We start from the raw sequence: 19,949 nt of genomic DNA on the forward strand, positions 1-19,949 counted from the left end.
AAGGCTTGTGTCAAATGGGAATTCATGATGGACATAGTCACCACAAATGAGTCACTTTCTAGGAAAATTTTGCCAAACTTCCCTTCCAATGTCTTTGGGTCTATAAACGAGTCATGCGTTTTGTTTCCCCATTTGTCAAAACTTTCTTAACAATAGCGAATAGCAAATAATAACAATCCCATATATTTACAAATGTTTAAACTTCAATAGAAATAAACATAAAAAGTTCATACATTTTAATAGAAAATAGATAAATAATTGATCCATAAAGGTTTGTGGAAAGTTATAAACCTCATATTTGAAAATCAAGAACAAGCATATAAACATATGCAAATTTCATCATTATGCAAGGCTACATACTTTAGAAAGTACAGGACAACTTACGAGAAATCACAAACAAAGAAGCAAAAAGACTTGGTGATGCACACTTCAATGAAGCTAAACCACACCTGACGCCAAAAAGGATTTATACACAGAACTGCAACAATTCCCAGCAACATTGTTGTGTAAGACACCCCGAAACTTATGTAGAAAATATCCATGTCTATGAAACCACCACTTTCTTCTCCCTTATGATTAGATGGCAATCCAGTTTTGTTCCAGGAATTAAGTAGTGGAGGTCCATACAGAAGAGGATTCCCCTTATAGCTGCTTTCATCAAAGGTTCCAAATTGACCTTTTCTTTCTGGAGTTCTACCTGATAAATTATTGTCAGCCACACTGAACACAGCTAGAAAGTTTAACTCTATAAGTTGAGGGGGGATGCTGCCATTCAACTTATTGTGGGAGAGATCCAAGCTCTCTATTAGTTCTAGTTTCGAGAATGTTGTGGGGATTGATCCGGTTAGATTGTTGTGCGACAAGTTCAGCGCACGAATGTTGCTCAAGTCTCCAAGCTCGAGTGGAATTTCACCTGATAAACAATTGCATGAGAGGTCTATTCCAGACATATAATTGAGAATATTACCCTTATAAGAGTCAGTTCTGTTCTTTGCTGTGAACTCTGCTTCTTGTCGTGCATCCACTTCCGAGAAAAAAGCAACAAACAAATCATATCCAGTATTCATTTGTGACTTTGTCTCCAAGTATGTCGATGCTCCACTGACAAAACTAACTATCCATCTACTTCCTAGATTGGATTTTTGGTCACTTGCCCCAAAACTAATGTTGTTCAAGCAACGAGGTATTGGACCAGTAAAACTATTATTTGAAAGATCCAACATGGTTAAGTTTCCAAGAAGGCATATTTGAATTGGAATCCTTCCTTGTAAGTGATTAGCTTTTAAGAGGAGGATGCTCAATGATGAGAGGTTGCCAATAAAATCTGGAATGTTGCCAGTTAGGCGGTTATCTCTGAGATCTAATGTTACTAGAGCAGAGCTATTCTTGAATGCACTTGTAATGGGACCACTTAGCCTATTTTTTCCCAGATGAACATGTTTGATGTTCAATGAATTGAAGCACGATGGTATGAAGTCCGACAAATTATTCTCGGAAAGGTCAAGAAAAATAATTTGTTTGACTTCGCATAACTCAATCGGAATAGGACCTTCAAGTTGGTTTTTGGCCAAAACAATTCCAGCCAAGTTGGTCATGTTGCCAATCCATCTTGGAAGCATGCCTGACAAAGAGTTGCTACTAAAATCAAATGCAGTCAAGTAAGCACTACGGGATAAGCTATATGGGATCTTTCCAGAAAATTGGTTGTTGTCCAAATATAAAAACCGAAGTTGAGTTAGATTACTTTTGGCAGGAAATAAGTGGCCTCTTAATTTATTGTTTGACAATTTCAGGTATGCCAAATTGGGGCAACCCATTGCCAAATGGTTTGGTATTGTTCCTGACAAATTATTGCTAGACAAGTCCAATGTTATCAAGGATACTAAAATAGCTAAAGAAGATGGAATTATGCCTACAAAAGCATTTTGAGACATGTTTAAATGCAATAAATTGGGAAAAACTAAACCCAAGTTTGTTGGAATTGGACCTCCTAGATCATTATTTGAAATATCTATATTTCGAATATGGGGATTAGGACGATAGGGTACTTGGAAAGGGTTTGTGAAACTGTTATTCCTTAAATTAAGAATCTCCAATCTTGTATTGTTATCTAGCAACCAAGTGGGAAACTGTCCCACTAAATTGTTGTGCGAGAGATCAATTGCTTGTAACTTATATTGGTAACGAAGGAATTTGGGAATTGTTCTAGTGGGTCTTCTAGCAAGGCTACTTGACAATGACAGAACCTTCAACTGAAAGTATGGAGTCCAACTTCTTTGAGACACTGTTTCATCAACAAGTGTGTTGTTATCACTCTTGAATATCTTAATCTTCAAAAGATTAAAAAAGGAGGAAATTGTAGCTGGGTTGAAGTGGTTATGTGACAAAGAAAGGAACTCAAGTGATTGCAGATTAGATATGGGAGAGTGAGAAATGCTTCCATTGAAGTTATTGAATTCGAGATTCAATACCCGAAGTGCTGTCATGTTTGCCAAACAAGAAGGCAATCTCCCTTCAAAATGATTGTGACTAATGTCTAACTCTTGTATATTCTTGAGTTCACACCAGCCTGTAAAATAAGCAGATTTTTAATTATGTAATGAGTATTAATTATGATCAACAATACATTGGGAAAAAACAAGTTTCTACCTTGGTTGGGTAAGCTGCCATTGAGTCCACACCTTGTCATGCTTAATACATTAAGAGAAGTCATCACTCCAACTTTGTGAAGAAAGCTTTTGTCAATGGATGAAAAATCCAAATACAACTCTTGTAGGTTCTTTAGCTTTCCTAGCTCTTAAAAAAACAACAACACAAGCTTTAGATATGTATCATGTGCTTTGACATTATTAAGAAATCACCCCCATCTTATAGCATATAAAGTACAACGAAAAATAAGACAAGATTATGGGTACACAAAAGCCAACAACTTAAGCTGGCACTTAATGTCTTCCAACTAATCTAGGTTACCTATGGCAAATTGATAAGTATTTCAACTTTGAGACTTAGTCTGGATATTAATTCCCCCATTCAACTTAGCATCTTTCAAATATAGTTTCTTGAGCGATACAATCTTACAAATGAATCTCATGTCTAAGAAGGTTTTACCACTCAAGTTAAGCTCCTCTAACTTACTAATTTTAGAAAATATAAATATAAATATAAATTTGGGACAGAGCTTCCACTAATCTTATTGTAACTCAAAAATAGTTTCTTAAGCGATGCAATCTTGCCAAGGGATGGCAAGATGCTTTCATTGAAGGCATTATCATCCAAGTAAAGCTCCTCCAACTTACTCAAACCAGACAATCTTTCAAAACCTACAATTGTGATTTTTCAATATCCAAAGCCGTGTACAATAAATCCAAAAATATAACAAATTTCCCATCTAATTGGTATCTATGGGAGTGTGTCCAATGATTTGAGTTTGTTGAAACTAATGTCTGTTCAATACCGTGCTCCATATATTTGGACCAAATTTAAATCTAAGGCCAAGTTGCCTTTGAAATGAGTGATCACGCTACTTAATTTTCTTGAAAATAGGTTTTGGATGCTCTTTCATGATTTGTCTCTTGCAACACTAATAACAGATATTCAAAATTTAGTTATTGACTATTTCTTTCAAAATAGTCCATAACCGGATTACTCATATGGGTTAATATACTTTGGATATTATTGATATTTACCTTGGATATTATTAGCTTCATAATCCCATTCTTGGATTGCAAACAAAGATAGTATCTTGAGCGTAGCAATCTTGGTAAGGGATGGCAAGAGGCTATCATTTAAGAGAATAGAACGCAGGTAAAGCTCCTCCAGCTTGCTCAACCCAGACAATCTTTCCAAACCTACAATTTTGGTTAAATTCATGAGCATCCATGTCAAAATAAGTATATTAAATTAATTTCTCATCTCACAAGAAAAATGGAAGAAATGATATCACAAGTTATATACACAGACCTTCTTTCGATACCCTAAATTTATTATTGTAACCCAAATCCAGAGACTTGAGCTCTTGAAAGGGAAGCAACAAAGAGGTATTCAAGTAACAATATTTTGATCCACTCCACGAATCCCTCGAGTACCCATAGACATACCCATAGAGATCAATATGGGTTACACGGCCTGTAATGTTGCTGCACTGGACAGTACTATCCTGATTGCAGCAATCAGTAGTACTCTCTTTGTTGATTAAGTTCGAAGATGCTGAAGACGATTTATTTGGGTACTTGATGGAGGTTTTGAGTAGGAAAAGAGCATTTTGCTCTTCCTCCAAACAACCAGAGCACCCAGTGATCATAGATGCTTGAACCCAAACCAAAATAATAATGCACCAACATAAACGCCCCATCTCCATTGATCAACTTGCTTTCTACTTTTTATGTAATTACAATACTCGCAAAGGTGTTGTTTAAATAGGCCACTGGGTACACTATTTTTAAATGGGTCTCATTGGGTTCCCATAAGTTCTTATCCCAACTATTTGAATAACATAATAGTGCATTAACTACAACCACAATTAAAATAATGTAACCATACATAGTAGCGCAAGTCTATGGCGTACATTTAGAAATATTAACGATGCAGGAGTTTAAAACACAATAAACAATTCAATTTTTTTAAATTTTAAAATAAAATAATATTAAAAAATTATATTCTAACATGAATGTTTTAACTTTATAATATTTTAATTCAACTTTGATTTTTACTTATCTAATCTCAATTCACTATCCAAACATGGCCATAATGCTTTCATACAGACAAATAGAAACCTATTGGAGATTTTGCTCACGTGAGTATTTTGATTATAACTTTAGCTACAGGTATTAGAATCATGCATATGACTCTAATTTTGAAAGTTCTCTTCAGTCATGGACTCCAGCTTTGCTTGATAGTCAGCTTTTTGACCCCAAAATCCTTCCCCCTTAATCATCATTTTAAGTTATTTTTCTTTTATGGTAATGTTTATTTTTAGGAACAATTTTTATTTTGGATTTTGTCCAGGTTTTGGCAAGATACATATTTTATTCGATATCTATATTTTAAGCAATAATTATAACTTTTTATTTTTTCCAAACTATTTAAGCTCGGTTTGTGAATTTCATATGGTTGCATATGGACACCATTTCCAAATAACAACTTATGGACGCCTTTTCCCAATAAATTTTTAATATATAATTTGTTTTTTATTTCATCTCTGCCTTTCTTCATATACGCATATTTCCACTTATGACTATCTAGAAAGTCTTCCATGGTGATGACATATAAATGCCTACGTTCTTAGAAGTCTTCAATCCTTATTAATGACATGTCCTTATAGCAGGTACTTTTCACGGTTGCATTATTTGATAAGACCTTAACTCCCTCATAATGGAGATAGAGATGGACAGAGAGCTAGCTTTTGAATCATTGATTTTTAATATGACTAGTTCTGTTTTAAATCTTTTGCTTTAAAATTCTTAACTCGGCCAACTTCCTTTAATTTGGTTTTAACTCGAGTTAACAGAGGGCCAATCAAAGTGGGGGTGAACGATGAATCTCAAACATTTTTATATAAGTAAAATTGAAGTGGGATGTGGGGCACATAATAGTGTGAATACTTATAGGCAGAAATTAGTCTCATTAACATATCCATGCTTATGCTATATTTAATTATTATACATATAAGTCCACACAAATTAGTACTCTAAATTTTAAATAAAAGACTTGGGGCTTGTTTGTAATGTGAAATGATCTCTTATCAAAACATTCATAATTTTCTTCTCAAACAACACTAAAAAAATGTACACTTTTCAAACTATTTAAAATTTGTACACAGATTTTGACAATATACTTATTTTATTTGGTATCTTATATTTTAAGCAATAATTGTAACTTTTCATTTTTTCCAAACTATTTAAACTCGCTTGTGACCTTCATATGGCTGCGTACTAGAAAGTTTAGTACTAATTAAGTTAGATACTAGAAAGTATAATAACATATAAATAGATACTAGAAAGTTTAGTATATAATTAAGTTAGACATTTGTAATTAGACATTATAGTAGAAGTCTTGTATAGAAATAAACTAGAAGAATTCAGAGTCGAAATCAGATTTAGGGGAATCCGACTTCGACTAAAGCGGTGCTCACCCCTAAACTACAACCACAAATCAAATATTAAAACATAAAGAAATCTGTAAATAGAAGTGAAATAATTTGTGAATATTAATAAATATTTTGAGTTCTGATGTTTTATGGGGTTTTGGAAACGGAGAGAAAAAAAAGTTAAAAATATTATAAAATTAAAATATTGTTATAATATAATTTTTTAAATATTTTTGTTTTCAGATTTGAAAAAATAAATTATTTTTTTACTTTGTTTGGAAGTTTAAAAAAATTGTAATGATTATATAATAATTAGATGAAAAAGTTTAAAATTTAAAATTGAAAAATGTCAATGTTTGAATGACTTTTGAGAAGGAAATAAAATGGTTTGAAACAATCTCATCTTCCAAACAATTGGTGTGTTTGATTGTTGACTTCAACTTAACTCATCTCAAAATAATTATTGATGAAATCTATTATATTTTCAAATTCAAATAAAAAAAAAATAAACCGGTTTGAACTTATTATTTATATTTAAATATATCTCAATAGGATTTATAACTTATCTCAATATGTAAACGTAGGATACAAGTCCTCACTGAATTTCTAGGGCGTGAATGGTGGTCAATAGAGCAGGTGAGAGTAGATGGCATTTCGATCTCTTCCTTTGTCGATATACAAATATCTCCACCAATTGCTTTCTAGAAATCTTCCACAGTGATGACTTATCTGTACCGACTAAGTTCCAGCTTGAAATCTTCCAGTAATGACATGTCTTTATCACCGGTGTGTAGTATAATGGTTACATTATTTGAGGAGACCTTCTTTGGTGGAGACGGACAAAAGTGCTCGCTTTTGACTCATTTTTTATTTTTTTATTAGTTTAAAGGTAGGTTTGGTCCATCTGGACATTTAAATTATTTTAATATTTTGTTAATAATAATGAAATAAGTTAATATGTTTTATTGAATTTTAATAAATGTGAGAAACAATTAAGTAAAAATATTTTTAAAATAAATATTGTATTGTACTATCTAAAGTTAAAAAGTCAATATCTAAAGTTAAAAAGTATTTTTAATATAATTTTTATTTTGAAATTCATAAAAACTGTATTGATTTTTATAGTTGAATAATGATTAGTGAATGTGTTGATAAAAAGTTTAAAATTTGAATTAGAGAAATTTTTTAAGTTTGATCGATATTTGAAAATGAAGTTACCATAAATTTTGGAAATTTCTTGTGTTACCCAACATACCCCTAACTGACTCATTGTGTTTCAAATCTTTTGCTTTAAATTAGTTAACCAACTTCCTATGCTTTCATTTCGAGTTAAGAGAGGGCCAAGGTGGGGGTGTTTGAGGAATCTCACAGATTTTATATTAGTCAAATTGAAGTTGGACGTGGGACACGTATTTCTAAAAGTATAAGAAGAATTGTATTTGTAACTTCTTGTGGTGGAAACATCATCTACTCCATTGACATGTTAAATTTTAATTTATTATATAATTTAATTTATAACACCTCAACTAATAGATGGGGAGTGGGAGAGAAATAAATTATAATAGATGGGGAGTGGGAGGGAAAGGTGCGGACATAGAGGGAGAGAGGAGGCCTGACTAACGGGTAGGTGAGAAGTATTTTCAAGCCACAGTGTTTTCTACGGTTTTAGGAATGTGTTTGAAGTGTTTCAAATATGTTTGGGAGGATAAAAGTCTTCAACCGTATGAAACTTCTCAGATTTCTCAGGTATTCTGGGATAACCTAACCCAGCCTAAGTCTTCCAGTAAAGACATGTCCTTATCGCCGGTGCGTAGTATAATGGTTACATTATTTTAGGTGACCTTCTTTGGTGGAGATGGACATAAGTGCTCGCTTTTGGCTCATTTTTTATTTTTTAATAGTTTAAGGGTGGTTTGGTCCGTCTGGATATTTAAATTATTTTAATATTTGGTTAATAATAATGAAATAAGTAAATACGTTTTGTTGAATTTTAATAAATGTGTCAAAAAATAAAGTAAAAATATTTTTAAAATAAATATTGTATTGTACTAGTTTGTGAAAGTCAATATCGAAAGTTAAAAAGTATTTTTAATATAATTTTTATTTTGAAATTCATAAAAATTGTGTTGATAACTTGATATTTATAGTTGGATAATGATTAGTGAATGCGTTGATAAAACGTTTAAAATTTGAATTGGAGAAATTTTTTAAGTTTGATCGATATTTGAAAATGAAGTTAACATAAATTTTGGAAATTTCTTGTGTAACCCAACATGCCCCTAACTGACTGATTGTGTTTCAAATCTTTTGCTTTAAAATTGTTAACCAACTTCTTACGCTTTCATTTCGAGTTAAGAGAGGGCCAAGGTGGGGGTGTTTGAGCAATCTCTCAGATTTTATATTAGTCAAATTGAAGTTGCACGTGGGACACGTATTTCTAAAAGTATAAGAACAATTGTATTTGTAACTTCTTGTGGTGGAAATATCATCTACTCCATTGACATGTTAAATTTTAACTTATTATATAATTTAATTTGTTACGCCTCTTATAATAGACGGGTAGTGGGAGAGAAATAAATTATAATAGATGGGGAGTGGGAGAGAAAGGTGCACACATAGAGGGAGAGTTTCACATCTTTTGCGTTAAAATTGTTAACGAATTTCCTATGCTTTCATTTCGAGTTAAGAGAGGGCCAAGGTGGGGGTGTTTGAGGAATCTCTCAGATTTTATATTAGTCAAACTGAAGTTGGACATGGGACACGTATTTCTAAAAGTATTAGAAGAATTGTATTTGTAACTTCTTGTAGTGGAAACATCATCTACTCCATTGACGTGTTAAATTTTAATTTATTATAAAATTTAGTTTATAACGCCTCTTATAATAGATCGGGAGTGGGAGAGAAATAAATTAGAATAGATGGGGAGTGGGAGAGAAAGGTGCGGACATAGAGGGAGAGAGGAGGCATGACTAACGGGTAGGTGAGAAGTCTTTTCACGCTACAGTGCTTTCTACGGTTTTACGAATGTGTTTGAAGTGTTTCAAATATGTTTGGGAGGATGAAAGTCTTCAACCGTATGAAACTTCTCAGATTTCTCAGGTATTCTGGCATACCCAAACCCAGCCTAAGTCTTCCAGTAATGACATGTCCTTATCACTGGTGCGTATTATAATAGTTACATTATTTTAGGTGACCTTCTTTGGTGGAGATGGACAGAAGTGCTCGCTTTTGGCTCATTTTTTATTTTTTATTAGTTTAAGGGTGGTTTGTTCCGTCTGGATATTTAAATTATTTAAATATTTTGTTAATAATAATGAAATAAGTAAATACGTTTTGTTGAAATTTAATAAATGTGAGAAAAAATTAATTAAAAATATTTTTAAAATAAATATTATATTGTACTAGTTTGTGAAAGTCAATATCTAAAGTTAGAAAGTATTTTTAATATAATTCTTATTGTGAAATTCATAAAAACTGTATTGATTTTTATAGCTTAATAATGATTAGTCAATGCGTTGATAAAACGTTTAAAATTTGTATTAGAAAAATTTTTTAGGTTTGATTGATATTTGAAAATGAAGTTACCATAAATTTTGGAAATTTCTTGTGTTACCCAACATACCCCTAACTGACTGATTGTGTTTCAAATCTTTTACTTTAAAATTTTTAACCAACTTCCTATGCTTTCATTTCGAATTACGAGAGGGCCTAGGTGGGGCTGTTTAAGGAATCTCTCAGATTTTATATTAGTCAAATTAAAGTTGGACGTGGGACAGGTACTTCTAAAAGTATAAGAAGAATTGTAATTGTAACTTCTTGTGGTGGAAATATCATCTACTCCATTGAGATGTTAAATTTTAATTTATTATATAATTTAATTTATAACGCCTCATATAATTGACGTGGAGTGGGAGAGAAATAAATTATAATAGATGGGGAGTGGTAGAGAAAGGTGCAGACATAGAGGGAGAGTTTCACATCTTTTGCTTTAAAATTGTTAACCAACTTCCTATGCATTCATTTCGAGTTAAGAGAGGGCCAACGTCATGGTGTTCGAGGAATCTCTTAGATTTTATATTAGTCAAATTGAAGTTGGACGTGGGACACGTATTTCTAAAAGTATAAGAAGAATTGTATTTGTAACTTCTTGTGGTGGAAACATCATCTACTCCATTGACATGTTAAATTTTAACTTATTATATAATTTAATTTGTTACGCCTCTTATAATAGACGGGTAGTGGGAGAGAAATAAATTATAATAGATGGGGAGTGGGAGAGAAAGGTGCACACATAGAGGGAGAGTTTCACATCTTTTGCGTTAAAATTGTTAACGAATTTCCTATGCTTTCATTTCGAGTTAAGAGAGGGCCAAGGTGGGGGTGTTTGAGGAATCTCTCAGATTTTATATTAGTCAAATTGAAGATGGACGTGGGACACGTATTTCTAAAAGTATAAGAAGAATTGTATTTGTAACTTCTTGTGGTGGAAACATCATCTACTCCATTGACATGTTAAATTTTAATTTATTATAAAATTTAATTTATTGCGCCTCTTATAATAGACGGATAGTTGGAGAGAAATAAATTATAATAGATGGGAGTGGGAGAGAAAGGTACAGACATAGAGGGAGAGTTTCACATCTTTTGCTTTAAAATTCTTAACCAATTTCCTATGCTTTCATTTCGAGTTAAGAGAGGGCCAAGGTGGGGGTGTTTGAGGAATCTCTCAGATTTTATATTAGTCAAATTGAAGATGGATGTGGGACACGTATTTCTAAAAGTATAAGAAGAATTGTATTTGTAACTTCTTGTGGTGGAAACATCATCTACTCCATTGACATGTTAAATTTTAATTTATTATAAAATTTAATTTATTACGCCTCTTATAATAGACGGATAGTTGGAGAAAAATAAATTATAATAGATGGGGAGTGGGAGAGAAAGGTGCAGACATAGAGGGAGAGTTTCACATCTTTTGCTTTAAAATTCTTAACCAATTTCCTATGCTTTCATTTCGAGTTAAGAGAGGGCCAAGGTGGGGGTGTTTGAGGAATCTCTCAGATTTTATATTAGTCAAATTGAACTTGGACGTGGGACACGTATTTCTAAAAGTATAAAAAGAATTGTATTTGTAACTTCTTGTGGTGGAAACATCATCTACTCCATTCACATGTTAAATTTTAATTTATCATATAATTTAATTTATTACGCCTCTTATAATAGATGGGGAGTGGGAGAGAAATAAATTATAAGAGATTGGGAGTGGGAGAGAAAGGTGCATACATAGAGGGAGGGAGAGTAAGCCTAACTAACGGGTAGGTCAGAAGTCTTTTCATGCTACAGTGCTTTCTACGCTTTTAGGAGAGTGTTTGAAGCGTTTCAAATATGTTTGGGAGGATAAAAGTCTTCATCCGAATGAAACTTCTCAGATTTCTCAGGTATTCTAGGTTACCCAAACCGAGCCTAAGTCTTCCAGAAATCACATGTCCTTATCACCGGTGCGTAGTATAATGGTTACATTATTTTAGGTGACCTTGTTTGGTGGAGATGGACCGAAGTGCTCGCTTTTGGCTCATTTTTTATTTTTTATTAGATTAAGGGTGGTTTGGTCCGTCTGGATATTTAAATTATTTTAATATTTTGTTAGTAATAATGAAATAGGTAAAAACGTTTTGTTGAATTTTAATAAATGTGAGAAAACATTAAGTAAAAATATTTTTAAAATAAATATTGTATTGTACAAGTTTGTGAGAGTCAATATCTAAAGTTAAAAAGTATTTTTAATATAATTTTTATTTTGAAATTCATCAAAACTGTATTGATTCTTATAGTTCAATAATGATTAGTGAATGCGTTGATAAAAAGTTTAAAATTTGAATTAGAGAAATTTGTTAAGTTTGATCGATATTTGAAAATGAAGTTACCATAAATCTTGGAAATTTCTTGTGTTACCCAACATACCCCTAACTGACTGATTGTGTTTCAAATCTTTTGCTTTAAAATTGTTAACCAACATCTTATGCTTTCATTTCGAGTTAAGAGAGGGCCAACATGAGGTTGTTCGAGGAATCTCTCAGATTTTATATTAGTCAAATTGAAGTTGGACGTGGGACACGTATTTCTAAAAGTATAAGAACAATTGTATTTGTAACTTCTTGTGGTGGAAACATCATCTACTCCATTGACATGTTAAATTTTAATTTATTATATAATTTAATTTGTTACGCCTCTTATAATAGACGGGTAGTGGGAGAGAAATAAATTATAATAGATGGGGAGTGGGAGAGAAAGGTGCAGACATAGAGGGAGAGTTTCACATCTTTTTCGTTAAAATTGTTAACGAATTTCCTATGCTTTCATTTCGAGTTAAGAGAGGGCCAAGGTGGGGGCGTTTGAGGAATCTCTCAGATTTTATATTAGTCAAATTGAAGATGGACGTGGGACACGTATTTCTAAAAGTATAAGAAGAATTGTATTTGTAACTTCTTGTGGTGGAAACATCATCTACTCCATTGACATGTTAAATTTTAATTTATTATATAATTTAATTTTTTACGCCTCTTATAATCGACGGGTAGTGGGAGAGAATTAAATTATAATAGATGGGGAGTGGGAGAGAAAGGTGCAGACATAGAGGGAGAGTTTCACATCTTTTACGTTAAAATTGTTAACGAATTTCCTATGCTTTCATTTCGAGTTAAGAGAGGGCCAAGGTGGGGGTGTTTGAGGAATCTCTCAGTTTTTTTATTAGTCAAATTGAAGATGGACGTGGGACACGTATTTCTAAAAGTATAAGAAGAATTGTATTTGTAACTTCTTGTGGTGGAAATATCATCTACTCCATGGACATGTTAAATTTTAATTTATTATATAATTTAATTTATTACGCCTCTTATAAGAGATGGGGAGTGGGAGAGAAATAAATTATAAGAGATTGGGAGTGGCAGAGAAAGGTACGGACATAGAGGGAGAGAGAGGAAGCCTGACTAACGGGTAGGTCAGAAGTCTTTTTATGCTACAGTGCTTTCTACGATTTTAGGAGAGTGTTTGAAGTGTTTCAAATATGATTGGGAGGATAAAAGTCTTCATTCGTATGAAACTTCTCAGATTTCTCATGTGACGCCCCCAAATCCCCACGCCCGAACACGGGGAAATCGAGACATCCGGATGGTGACAACCCGGGTCACCATCCCATCGACGGGTGCCAAGTGTGTGCAAAGGCAACAGATGTGCACAAAGAAACACGCAGCGGATAACGAAAGTCATAACTAAGTACCGGAATTGTTTTTAACGTAATACAAGCTGTTTAAAACATACATAAATAAAATATTACAAAAACACAAATACAGTTTTAAACCAAATATAAAGTATAGCATCAGCAACCCGGCGGAGCCACATCCTCGGGCTCAGCCTCCTCCTCTTCGTCCTCCAACTCTGCACCAAAAGCTACGGAACCAAAAATGGTACCGCATGTAAGTAAAACCCAAAGACTACCAGATAAAAACACATAGAACTCAAACAAAATGCATGAAGCATGCCCGATGCACAAAACCCAAAAACATAATTTTCCACACACGCCAAAAATCCCATTTGGCCTTTATCCATCTCAAACCATTATCCAATTTTATCCGTATGCACCATGACCTCCCCTAGGGGTCATCGGCACACCCTGGCTCCAGTGCCACACCGCAGAGTACCACCACGCATGTGACACCTAACGAGCGATGCCCAATTCCGCGCCCCGCGCGTTCGTAGCCAAGCATCCTCTAGCCCTCACCAGCAAAGGGCCACGGAGTCGGTGCTTAGAGCGATGCCCGGTTCCGCGCCCGGTGCGTTCGTAGCCAAGCATCCCCTAGCCTCCGCTCCCGTCATCTAGCGACAACCCAGGGGACATCACTCAGTTTATTCCGCTCCCGAGTGACCAGAGGAGCTCCACCGGGATAATACCCCATCCCGGCTTGGGGTCGTGATACACATGCACCCGTAAGTTCACTTACGTCAATAAACAGGCTTTTCACACTTAAATAAAAACACACGTGCATGCACCATGTAATGCCATAACAATGCAAAATAAAATAACCAACCAACATAAAACAATAAAACAAGTAACTCCGTCCTCCATCCATCCGACCCTCGAACTCCTCGGACTCAGTCCGGAATCAACCAACCAACTGCAGATAAAATAATGAAAGAGCAATATATATTTAAATCTGAAAATAGGGTTTGGAAAATACTTACAGCGCTATATGGCAATTTTAGAAAACACGCAGCGTTGCAAACGGCGGCGAAAAAGCAACGTCACAGTGAAAATTCACTGTGGCCGTGGGTTGTGAAAAACCCACTTTTGAACGGGGACAAACTAGGGCTTGGGATTGATAGGGAATGGTCTAGGGATGATTGTGAAGCTATTGGAAATGGTGGTTGGCCGTGGGTGGCGGCGAAATCGCCGGAAAGAGGCCGGATTTCCCAAAAAGGAAAGCTAGCTCGTAGGAGCTGTTCCGGTGGTCGTTGGAAGCCGGAAATAGGTGGGTTAGGACGGCAAGGGACCGGTGATGAAGTGGTGAAGAAATGGTGGCCGGAGGTGGAGCGACGGCGGCGGATCGGAGCCAAAGCTGTGCGGGCTTTAAGGAGGATTTCCGGCCAAACGGCCGGCCGGTTGGGGGTAGAAATTGGTGGGAAGGTGCGCCGGAGGGAGGGGAACCGAACGGTGCCTACGGTGGGCCACACGGTGGCCGGACGGCGGCGGTTCGAACGGCTGAAGGTTCCGGCGTGAGAGAGAGAGAGAGAGAGAGAGAGAGAGAGAGAGAGAGAGAGAGAGAGAGAGAGAGAGAGAGAGAGAGAGAGAGAGAGAGAGAGAGAGAGAGAGAGAGAAGAGAGAGAGAGAGGCCGGGGGGGGTCGACGCGGGGAGAAAAAGAAAGGAAAAAGAAAGAAGGAAAAAGAGAAAAAAGAAAAAGAAAAGGAAAAATGAAAAGAGATGTAGGGAAAAGACGAGGTCTAATCCTCAGTCCGGAAAAACAACACTAAACTGCCACAACGTGATAAAAAACTACAAAACAACTAAAAGAAAAAAAAAACACAACATCAATTAAATTAAAAACAATTTTAAAATGCAAATAAATTAAAATAAATAACTAATATATTAATTAAAATAAAAACAACCATTTCAGCGAAAATACACTCAAAAGCGGGTCATCACATCTCAGGTATTATGGGTTACCCAAACCCAGCCTAAGTCTTCCTGTAATGACATGTCCTTATCACCGGTGCGTAGTATAATGGTTACATTATTTTAGATGACCTTGTTTGGTGGAGATGGACAGAAGTGCTCGCTTTTGGCTCATTTTTTATTTTTTATTAGTTTAAGGGTGGTTTGGTCTGTCTGGATATTTAAATTATTTTAATATTTTGTTAATAATAATGAAATTAGTAAAAACGTTTTGTTGAATTTTAATGTGAGAAAAAATTAAGTAAAAATATTTTGAAAATAAATATTGTATTATACTAGTTTGTGAAAGTCAATATCCAAAGTTAAATGTATTTTTAATATATTTTTTATTTTGAAATTCATAAAAACTGAATTGATTTTTATAGTTGAATAATGATTAGTGAATACGTTGAGAAAAAGTTTAAAATTTGAAGTAGAGAAATTTTTTATGTTTGATCGATATTTGAAAATGAAGTTACCATAAATTTTGGAAATTTCTTGTGTTCCCCAAAATACCCCTAACTGACTGATTGTGTTTCAAATCTTTTGCTTTAAAATTGTTAACCAACTTCCTATGCTTTCATTTCGAGTTAAGAGAGGGCCAAGGTAGGGGTGTTTTAGGAATCTCTCAGATTTTATATTAGTCAAATTGAAGTTGGACGTGAGACACGTATTTCTAAAAGTATAAGAAGAATTGTATTTGTAACTTCTTGTGGTGGAAACATCATCTACTCCATTGACATGTTAAATTTAAATTTATTATATAATTTAATTTATTACACCTCTTATAATAGATGGGGATCGAGTGGGAGAGAAATAAATTATAATAGATGGGGAGTGGCAGAGAAAGGTGCAGACATAGAGGGAGAGTTTCACATCTTTTCCTTTAAAATTGTTAACCAACTTCCTATGCTTTCGTTTCGAGTTAAGAGAGGGCCAAGGTGGGGGTGTTTGAGGAATCTCTCAGATTTTATATTAGTCGAATTGAAGTTGGACGTGGGACACTTTTTTCTAAAAGTATAATAAGAATTGTATTTGTAACTTCTTGGGGTAGAAACGTCATCTACTCCATTGACATGTTAAATTTTAATTTATTATATAATTTAATTTATTACGCCTCTAATAATAGATGGGGAGTGGGAGAGAAATAAATTATAATAGATTAAGAGTGGGAGAGTGCAAACATAGAGGGAGAGTTTCACATCTTTTGCTTTAAAATTGTTAACCAACTTCCTATGCTTTCATTTCGAGTTAAGAGAGGGCCAAGGTGGGGGTGTTTGAGGAATCTCTTGGATTTTATATTAGTCAAATTGAAGTTGGACGTGGGACACGTATTTCTAAAAGTATAAGAAAAATTGTATTTGTAACTTCTTGTGGTGGAAACATCATCAACTCCATTGACATGTTAAATTTTAATTTGTTATATAATTTAATTTATTACGCCTCTCATAATGGAAGGGGAGTGGGAGAGAAATAAATTATAATAGATGGGGAGTGGGAGAGAAAGGTGCGGACATAGAGGCAGAGAGAGGAAGCCTGAGTAACCGGTAGGTGAGAAGTCTTTTCATGCTACAGTGCTTTCTACGGTTTTAGAAGAGTGTTTGAAGTGTTTCAAATATGTTTGAGAGGATAAAAGTCTTAATCCGTATGAAACTTCTCAAATTTCTCAGGTATTCTAGGTTACCCAAACCCAGCCTAAGTTTTCCAGTAATGACATGTCCGTATCACCGGTGCGTAGTATAATGGTTACATTATTTTAGGAGACCTTCTTTGGTGGTGATGGACAGAGGTGCTCGCTTTTGGCTCATTTTTTATTTTTTATTAGTTTAAGGGTGGTTGGGTCCTTCTGGATATTTGAATTCTTTTAGTATTTTGTCAATAATAATGAAATAAGTAAATATGTTTTTTTGAATTTTAATAAATGTGAGAAAAAATTAAGTAAAAATATTTTTAAAATAAATATTGTATTGTACTAGTTTGTGACAGTCAATATCTAAAGTTAAAAAGTATTTTTAATATAACTTTTATTTTGAAATTCATAAAAACTGTATTGACTTTTATAGTTGAATAATGATTAGCAAATGCGTTGATAAAAAGTTTAAAATTTGAATTAGAGAAATTTTTTAACTTTGATCGATATTTGAAAATGAAGTTACCATAAATATTGGAAATTTCTTGTGTTACCCAACATACCCCAAACTGACTGATTGTGTTTCAAATCTTTTGCTTTAAAATTGTTAACCAACTTCCTATGCTTTCATTTCGAGTTAAGAGAGGGCAAAGGTGGGGGTGTTTGAGGAATCTCTTGGATTTTATATTAGTCAAATTGAAGTTGGACGTGGGACACGTATTTCTAAAAGTATAAGAAGAATTGTATTTGTAACTTCTTGTGGTGGAAACATCATCTACTCCATTGACATGTTAAATTTTAATTTATTATATAATTTAATTTATTACCTCTTATATTAGAAGGGGAGTGGGAGAGAAATAAATTATAATAGATGGGGAGTGGGAGAGAAAGGTGCGGACATAGAGGCAGAGAGAGGAAGCTTGACTAACGGGTAGGTAAGAAGTCTTTTCATGCTACAGTGCTTTCTACGGTTTTAGGAGAGTGTTTGAAGTGTTTCAAATATGTTTGGGAGGATAAAAATCTTCAACCGTATCAACCTTCTCAGATTTCTCAGGTATCCTAGGTTACCCAAAACCAGCCTAAGTTTTCCAGTAATGACATGTCCTTATCACCGGTGCGTAATATAATGGTTACATTATTTTGGGAGACCTTCTTTGGTGGAGATGGATAGAAGTGCTCGCTTTTGGCTAATTGTTTTACTTTTTATTAGTTTAAGGGTGGTTTGCTCCGTCTGGATATTTAAATTATTTTAATATTTTGTTAATAATAATGAAATAAGTAAATATGTTTTATTGAATTTTAATAAATGTGAGAAAAAAATTAAGTAAAAATATTTTTAAAATAAATTTGGGAGACCTAACTGTGATATCCCGTTTTTACGTGTATTTTCACTAAATGAATATTTTAATTTAATTAAAATAATAGTTCTTTTATTTTATGTGATGACCCGTTTTGAGTATTTTTTTCGCTGAAATATTTGTTTTTATTTTAATTAATATATTAGCTATTTATTTTAATTTATTTGCGTTTTAAAAATTGGGTTTTTAATTTAATTTAGTTTATTTGATGTTGTATTTTTTTTTTTTTGTTTTGTGGTTTTTAATCTTTTTGACGGGTTAGTTTTGCTTCCCGAAAAGAGGATTGGACCTCATCTTTTCCCTACATCTTTTTCCTTTTTTCTCTTTTTCCTTTTTCTTTTCCCTTCTTTTCCTTTTTCCTTCTTTTTCTTTTTTTTTCTTTTCTTTCTCTCCTCTCCCGCTCGACCGAACCCCCCCCCGTGCTCTCTCTCTCTCTCCTCCCTCTCCCCCGCGTCGTCTCTCTCTCTCCTCCAGCCCAGCGCTGTCCGGCCACCAACCGGACCCCCACCGGTCCCAAAAGTTCTCCCTCCCTCCGGCGCACCACCCCTCCGAAAGCCACCCCCAACCGGCCGGCCATTTGGCCGGAAAAAGCCCAACAAGCACCCACGGATTTCACTCCGATCCGCCGCCGTCGCTCCACCTCCGGCCACCATTTCTTCACCACTTCATCACCGGCCTCTTGCCGTCCTAACCCACCCATTTCCGGCCTCCAACGACCACCGGAGCAGCTCCCACAAGCTTGTTTTCCGATTTGCTCTTTTTGGCCATTTCCGGCCATTCCGCCGCCACCCACGGCCGTCCGTCACTTCCTTTAGCTTCACAACCATCCCTTGACCATCCCCCATCAATCTCGTGTCCTAGTTTTTCCCCGTTCAAAAGTGGGTTTTTCAGACCCACGGCCACAGTGAATTTTCACTGTGACGTTGCTGTTTTTCCGCCGCTTGCAACGCCGCTTGTTTTCTAAAATTGCCATATAGCGCTGTAAGTATTTTCCAAACCCTCTTTTCAGATTTTAATATATATTGCTCATTCAAATATTTTACTGTTGTTGGTTGTTGATTCCGGACTGAGTCCGAGGAGTTTCGGGGGTCGGATGGATGGAGGACGGAGTTGTCTGTTTAATTGTTTATGTTGGTTGGTTATTTTATCATGCATTGATTTGGCATTTCATGGTGCATGCATGCGTGTTTTTGTTCACGTGTGAAAAGCCTGTGTATTGGCGTGAGTGGTTTTACGGGTGCGTGTGTATCACGAGCCCAAGCCGGGATGGGTTATTATCTCGGTGGAGCTCCTCTGGTCACTCGGGAGCGGAATAAACTGAGTGATGTCCCCTGAGTTGTCGAGAGAGACGACAGGAGCGGGGCTAGGGGATGCTTGGCTACGAACGCGCCGGGCGCGGAACCGGGCATCGCCCTACTCACCGACTCCGTGGCCCTTCGCTGGCGAGGGCTAGAGGATGCTTGGCTACGCACGCGCGGGAGGCGCGGAACTGGGCATCGCTCGTTAGGTGTCACATGCGTGGTGGTACTCTACGGTGTGACACTGGAGCCAGGGTGTGCGGATGACCCCTAGGGGAGGTCATGGTGCATACGGTTAAAATTGGATAATGGTTTATGAGGCCAAATGGGACTTTTGGCGTGGGCCAGATGGACTTCTGGCGAGATATTGGG

At 35.2% G+C, this 19,949-nt stretch overlaps 1 protein-coding gene across 1 annotated transcript; it reads right to left on the bottom strand.

The window, feature by feature from the left end:
* Positions 1–261: 261 nt before the first annotated feature.
* Positions 262–4,389, bottom strand: LOC122306774 (receptor like protein 21-like). Its single transcript, XM_043119285.1, has 4 exons — positions 3,961–4,389; positions 3,687–3,848; positions 2,650–2,796; positions 262–2,569 (listed from the first exon to the last, which is right to left on the bottom strand). The coding sequence occupies exons 1-4, from the start codon at positions 4,355–4,357 to the stop codon at positions 381–383; spliced, it is 2,895 nt and encodes a 964-aa protein (XP_042975219.1). The 5' UTR covers positions 4,358–4,389; the 3' UTR covers positions 262–380.
* Positions 4,390–19,949: the final 15,560 nt, after the last annotated feature.

Source organism: Carya illinoinensis, chromosome 4 (genome assembly GCF_018687715.1).
Source record: "Carya illinoinensis cultivar Pawnee chromosome 4, C.illinoinensisPawnee_v1, whole genome shotgun sequence".
NCBI lineage: Eukaryota > Viridiplantae > Streptophyta > Magnoliopsida > Fagales > Juglandaceae > Carya > Carya illinoinensis.